General features: G+C 29.0%; 2 protein-coding genes across 3 annotated transcripts; one reads left to right on the forward strand and one right to left on the reverse strand.

Annotated features, from left to right (window-relative positions):
* The first annotated feature begins 301 nt into the window (after positions 1-301).
* Positions 302-1,778, forward strand: LOC129938628 (mpv17-like protein 2). 2 transcript variants are annotated; one of them, XM_056046295.1, is made up of 5 exons: positions 302-441; positions 639-983; positions 1,040-1,161; positions 1,224-1,340; positions 1,496-1,778. In XM_056046295.1, the coding sequence occupies exons 2-5, from the start codon at positions 659-661 to the stop codon at positions 1,655-1,657; spliced, it is 726 nt and encodes a 241-aa protein (XP_055902270.1). In that variant the 5' UTR covers positions 302-441; positions 639-658; the 3' UTR covers positions 1,658-1,778. The 2 variants fall into 2 exon arrangements, with proteins under 2 accessions (XP_055902270.1, XP_055902269.1); XM_056046294.1 differs by having other exon boundaries at positions 424-448.
* A 54-nt stretch (positions 1,779-1,832) lies between these two features.
* LOC129938629 (transcription elongation factor 1 homolog) lies at positions 1,833-2,308 on the reverse strand. Its single transcript, XM_056046296.1, has 2 exons — positions 2,053-2,308; positions 1,833-1,992 (listed from the first exon to the last, which is right to left on the reverse strand). Exons 1-2 carry the CDS (start codon positions 2,166-2,168, stop codon positions 1,860-1,862), a joined length of 249 nt encoding a protein of 82 aa, XP_055902271.1. The 5' UTR covers positions 2,169-2,308; the 3' UTR covers positions 1,833-1,859.
* Between the last annotated feature and the right edge of the window lie 3,844 nt (positions 2,309-6,152).

The following is a 6,152-nucleotide window of genomic DNA, read 5'->3' on the forward strand; positions in this document are numbered from 1 at the left end:
CAGTGTTCAGTGGTAAATGCAAGTACAACTGCAACTGCAGTGGTTAGTGGTTAATGCAACTGCAACTACAGTGGTAATTGCAAGTTCAACTGCAGTGGTAAGTGGTACAACAGCAGCTGCAACTTCAGTTGTTTTTTATTTTGTTTTTTGAGCCACTTTCCCTTAATTCAATAAATACTTTTGTGTAAATAATAAATAATTAAAAGAAATTTAAAAATCGTTAAAATGGCAACATTGAAACAAAAACACGTTTTGCGTGTGTTTTATGTCAAAAATTGAACCTTAAAATTTTATTTAAAATAGAAGTAAATGTTTCCTCGCACTAAAATTGCTAGAATTCATTTTTATTTACACATATAAATTTATCAAGTTATAAATCCCGTCATGCCAAGGAAAAGGAAAGTTGAGCTAAGAGATCTTGAAATATAAACTGGCCAAATGGTAAAATGTAAAAATAAATCCCCTATTATAAAAATGTGTGATTGGTAGTGTCTATTTTCTGACGTTTGATGGAACATTCTTACGTACTGTTAAATGAACTTGTCTAAAGTTTCTTATCATACCACCTGTCCTGTCACTTTTTATCATAGTAAAAAGTCATAAGATAAGATTAAAATAATTGTTTCTTTTTTTTCAAGCATTTGCTTGGCATTGCATCATGTTAACAACAATTATCCGTACCCATAGGACTTGTTTTGAACTGGGCAAAAGAGTTCCATCATATACCCTTTTACTTGGCCAATCAACTACAAAACATTCATCAATAATATTTCATCGAGGAACAAAAAATCTCCCTCCAGTACCAAAAAAACCAACACCTCAAGGTAATGTTCAAAGCGTTTGGAATAAACTCTTTGGGAAGTACTTACTTGCGACAAATGTAATAAGCTCTGGAGTTCTTATGGTAGTTGGCGATGTAGCTGCTCAAGAATTGGAATTCCGAAAGGGATTGCTTAAAGAGCGCTATGATTTAAACAGAATGTGTTAGTATTGTCTCAAAAACTATAGCAGCAGTAATTTAATGTTTTTTTTTTTATAGGGCGAATGTTTGTTGTGGGTTCGCTTCAAGGACCATTGCACCACTATAGCTACAGATGGATGGACAAGATAATGCCAGAAGTAAACACGAAAAATTCTATCAAAAAGATCCTAATAGACCAAGTAAGGAGTAAAATAAAACTTATGACACACTTTTGTGATTCTTATCGTTATTTTTCTTTCAGATTGTCATGTCTCCAGTTTGTATATTACTATTTTTCTATCCTGCCTGCTTTTTGGAGAACAAGACATTAAGTGAGACGAATAATGAAATCATCAGCAAGTTCCCCTATATTTATATTGTAAGTAACTTTACAATCGGCTTCTGCTATTCCTGGCCCTTACAAACAAACCAAAGAATTCCCCATAACCCTAATAAATTCATTGATGTTAATTTAAGATTATTGATGCTTTATTTTCTATGCCTTTTAAAAAAACTAAAATTTTCCTATTTCAGGCCGATTGGAGCGTATGGCCTGCGGCGCAGTATGTAAATTTCCAATACCTGGATCCCAAGTACCGAGTGATGTTTGTTAATGTCATGACTGCAGTGTATAATGTATTTATTTCCTACATTAAGCATGACGAAGGTGGAGACTTCTTAGGCAAATTTCTTTAATACATCGTGTAATAATAATTTATTTAAAATTAACTTTGCTTCGTTTACACCAAAGTAGTGAATTTGTAATGCACATAAAATACACAAATTTTATATTATATTAAGATTGTATAGTCCTTAACTTTAAATGTTTTTTTTTTTTTCATCGGGAAAGTTAGAAATTACATTAAAAAAGTAAGTTTAAGTTGAGAAAAGTCAAAAATTAATTAGCAGTCTCGCAGGCATCTACCCAATCGTTGTAGACATCGATTGGCTCTGAAAGGAAGTTAATGCTGGTCTGGTAGTCTTCCATGCATACTCTACAAGTTATCCTGGCCGTATTGCGACTCTTGTCCCTAAAATCAAGTACAGGCGTAAAATAAAATGTAATTTATGTTAATTGTCGAAATATTTACATTTGAACTTCACAAGATTTTTCATGATTACAAAATGGACAATTGAATTGCAAATCAAGTGGCTCAATATTTTTACGTTTTGGTGGCGGCTTTCTCTTGGATTTACGACGACCCATGGTTTAATAGGTTTTTGTAAGTAGAAAGTATTTAAATAAACTAAATGTTATTTAACTTTAATTCTTTTTTCCGGAAAAATTTTGAAGAAAAACAAAAATTGTGATCTTTCTTCTTTGATGTGTCTACTTTCAATTGTGGACTGTGGATTGTGTTGCAGATTCTGGAAAGTATTCAATTCACTTTTGTTCCAGTTCTGTTTGATTAAAGATACGATTAAAATGTTTAAAATTAAGGTAAGACAGCACTAGGAAACAAATGCAGTGTGGAATTAAAATTTTGATTAAATTTTCTACTTCCCTTAACAAAGTTTCTTGAAATATTGTTTTTATACGTTCAAGCTCTGTAAGTTTTTATTTAATACAAAAAAATAGAATATATTAGAAAAATTAAGGTTATACCTACTTTTTTCGAATCATTTTCAAATGAGACAGATATATTTATACCATGCTAATAATAGTGGGAATATTTTTTGTTTAGTTTTCTTTTAGGGATAAATAACTTAAAAGAATGACTTACACAAGGTACATTAACTTCAAATATTTCTTGAGAAAATTCAAATGTAATTAACTTCCCATAGGAAGTTATTGTAATGGGTCCGATTTGTCGAAACGGTTACATTTCAAGGTCCCTACAGTCGAAATAAAAGATTTTTAGAGAGATGTCTGTGCGTGTGAGTGTACGTACGTCCATGTGTCCGTACTTCCGTTAGTACTGGAACTTTTTTTCGTCATAGCTCAAGAACTAATGGAGATATCGACTTCAAATAAATTTTGTTATATAGATAATTATGAAGAATCATGCAGAAAGGACTCTCAAACAAATTAAGTGGATGCTTTTTTTACAGCAATTAAAAAAATGAACCAATGACGCTAGCGACTTGAGTAAAATTTTATATTATACCTTGTAACGTGATACCGAACCAGTACATTTTTGGGATAAAAACTGAAAACTGAAAAAAATATTTGCCCCTCGAATATTTTACGAACAAAAAATGAATGTATGCAACGAAAAATAACGTTTTTGACATCTGGTAAAATTATGAGAAAAATTGAATTGACAATGTTTGTACAAAAAATAAAAAACAAAACTAAAACTTGGTAAAAATTCACTTTCAACTCAAATATCTTTTCAAAAACTAAAAAAAATTGCTTCAAAATAATTTTATCTCACAAAAAATATTGTTTTCGACATTAAGCTAATTTTTATAAAAATCCAACAGTCAGTTCTTTTATAAAAAATTTAAATCTACAAACAATAGTACTAAAATTTGTAAAAATAGTTTTTTGACTAAAATTGTGTCTAAAAAATAGTTTTTGAAATCCAAATATTTAATGATATGCAAAATATTTGTTTTAATGTTTAAATTTTTAGATTAATTAATTAGAATAATAATAATTGAGGTGAACATTAAAATTGACAAAGATTTAGTTAGATTTAAAAATTAAGTTAATTTTAATATAAAATTTGAAATGCATTTCTTCAATGTTAAGGTTTGTTGATCTTAATTCCTAAATTAAATTCCCTGAAATAAGAATGGCATTTTTTGTAACGTGATTACTTAAATAACCTGACAGACATACAAAACCATTTTAAAAATGCTGTATAAACGATAACATTTCATTTCAATTTACATGTTTATACATAGTGTCATTTTAGTTCAAGTGAACATTAAAATGCTTGTGAAAAATTTTTGAGAAAAATCGAATTGACAGTTTTTTAACAAAAAATAAACACCTAATCAAAATTAATAAAAATTCGTAATAATTCATTTTAAACTCAAATATCTTTTCAAAAATTTAAGATATGGGCATCAAATTAATTTTATTTTATAAAAATATTGTTTTTAACATTCAGTAATTTTGTTATAAGAATCTAACAGTCAATTTTTTCATAAAAAAATAAATCTACAAAGTACGCAAAATTGGTAAGACTATATCTCGTGAATAATAGAAAACATTGGTTTCAAATTAATTCCATTCATCCAATTTGAATTTGTTTATATTAGAAATAAATTATTTTAAGAAATGCTGCTATTGGTCTTCGAATAAAAATATCACTAACTAAAATAGATTTTGAAATCAAACTCTTCATCATATGCAAAATATTGTTGGTAATTTTTTAATTTTTTAAAATAATTTAACTGATAGCTTTTTTAACAAAACACGAAAACCTACAAATCTTTTAAGCAAGACAAATTCGACAGACGGGATGTTATCAGTTTGGGTCGCATCCCAGCTTCTTCAAATCACTTCCAATTACTTTAAATAACTTTTTATCTTTAATTAATAATATTTTTGTTCACACTTTTATTTATGCACTGCAATCTGCTTGTAAACTGTATTTTAGAACCAATTCTCACTAATTTTTGTTTACATTTGAGTAACTTATTTTATTTATGTATTTATTTCAATATTTGTATACTTCCAGTCGCTCTTAGATTCCACACTTAATTTTTGTACCTGCAGCGCCCCCATGGTCCGCCTTCCGTAACAAAATTTTGTGTTCCATGATAGTACTATTCAAATGTATATACAAAGAAAACACGTGTATTTTTTTGTTTTAAATTTTCTTTTTACATTACCAATGCTGGACAAATTTCGCATACACTTGCCTATTTTATCCTCTAGAAAAGATATTTTATCCACAGCAACAACTTTGGTGGAGTCTGTCCCCAAATAATAGTAATTAAAAGAGAAAAGCAATTATACGAAACAATACGACAAAAAATGGGACTTCCATTTAAAAAAAATGTATTATAATTTATAAAGCTTAATGTAGAAATTGTGGTAGGACCCAAATGATTGTTAAAAATATATTGTAATGTGGCCTCACCACAAAGATCTATTGTGTTAATACCTTAATATAAAGAAGAGGGCAGGTGTCTAAAAACTAAAAATAAATATGTTCTCAGGGATGAGAATGCTAAGCAAGAAAAGTGAAACATTTTACCCAAAAAAACGAAGTAGATTTGTAAAATATGTAGCAGATAATGAAAAAACACAAAATTCACCACCTAGTCTTACTTAGACGTAAAATTGTATGTATTTGAAGGTTAAATGCTTCTTGAAATTCACAAAATTCAGTTTGTCGTTTAGAGCTGTGAGCAAAATAAAAATAAACATCTTGTAAGTATGTCTCAATTTGAAGTTCAATTTTCTTTATTGCCGCTGATGCACATAAATGCAGCGAATGACAGGAACAATGAATCAATTCAACACATCTTATCAGATACATACAAATAAATTAATGAAGTAGATCTGCTACATATGATCTCTGTGTTCTTCTCTATTTTGATTTTCAAATAAGTTCAGTTGATTTTGAGCATCGAAACGAACCACAACGCCGCTTCACGGAATTTGTGAATTTTATTAAAATTAAATAAAGAAAAAATATAGACTGAAATAAAATATTGTTTAATTCTTTGACCAAGACCGCTTACAAAATTAAAAAAAAAATTAAATGCAAAAGAATATAACCTTGACTTCTGAATTTCTCGAATTTCGTTTAATGCAGAAATATACATCTTCTGCAGTTTGCTGTTTTCTTTTGTTTAACAAACATGCATTAAGGCTTCCAATAAATAGCATTTATGAGAATCTCTACATTTTGGGTTTACTATTTCTAGCCAAGCAATGGCATTTTAATATTTTTTGACATTTTTTGTGTGGACTTTAAAATGGAGAACAGTGGAAGTCCTCCGTTATAAAAATACTTAAACTAATAAGTTGGGAATCTCTTATACGTTTCACTTAAGAAAACATCTTTGTTAACATTGTTGTATTTGTAATTTTGAAATTCTGTCGATAATTAGATGTGAAATCCATCAATAAATCGATGCAGTAGGGCTAGCGGCACTTTGCAAAGCAACAACCAATTAGAGGGTGAATCTGTTGTCATTTTACAGCCAAATCTTTTTCTTAGTCCTTCAATTTGAAACCAAAATGGCAACCGAGAATCCGTTCTTGGTATAATAAGTATTTTTG

Source organism: Eupeodes corollae, chromosome 1 (genome assembly GCF_945859685.1).
Source record: "Eupeodes corollae chromosome 1, idEupCoro1.1, whole genome shotgun sequence".
NCBI classification, from domain to species: Eukaryota; Metazoa; Arthropoda; class Insecta; order Diptera; family Syrphidae; genus Eupeodes; species Eupeodes corollae.

Excerpts from the sequence above, each read along its gene's own strand:
- LOC129938629 (XM_056046296.1), bottom strand. The coding sequence starts at position 2,168 with ATGGGTCGTCGTAAATCCAAGAGAAAGCCGCCACCAAAACGTAAAAAT. Across the intron at positions 1,993-2,052 it reads AAATCTTGTGAAGTTCAAAT|GGACAAGAGTCGCAATACGG; the intron begins GTAAATATTTCG and ends ACTTGATTTTAG.
- LOC129938628 (XM_056046294.1), top strand. Across the intron at positions 1,162-1,223 it reads AAAAGATCCTAATAGACCAA|ATTGTCATGTCTCCAGTTTG; the intron begins GTAAGGAGTAAA and ends TTTTTCTTTCAG. Across the intron at positions 1,341-1,495 it reads AGTTCCCCTATATTTATATT|GCCGATTGGAGCGTATGGCC; the intron begins GTAAGTAACTTT and ends TTCCTATTTCAG.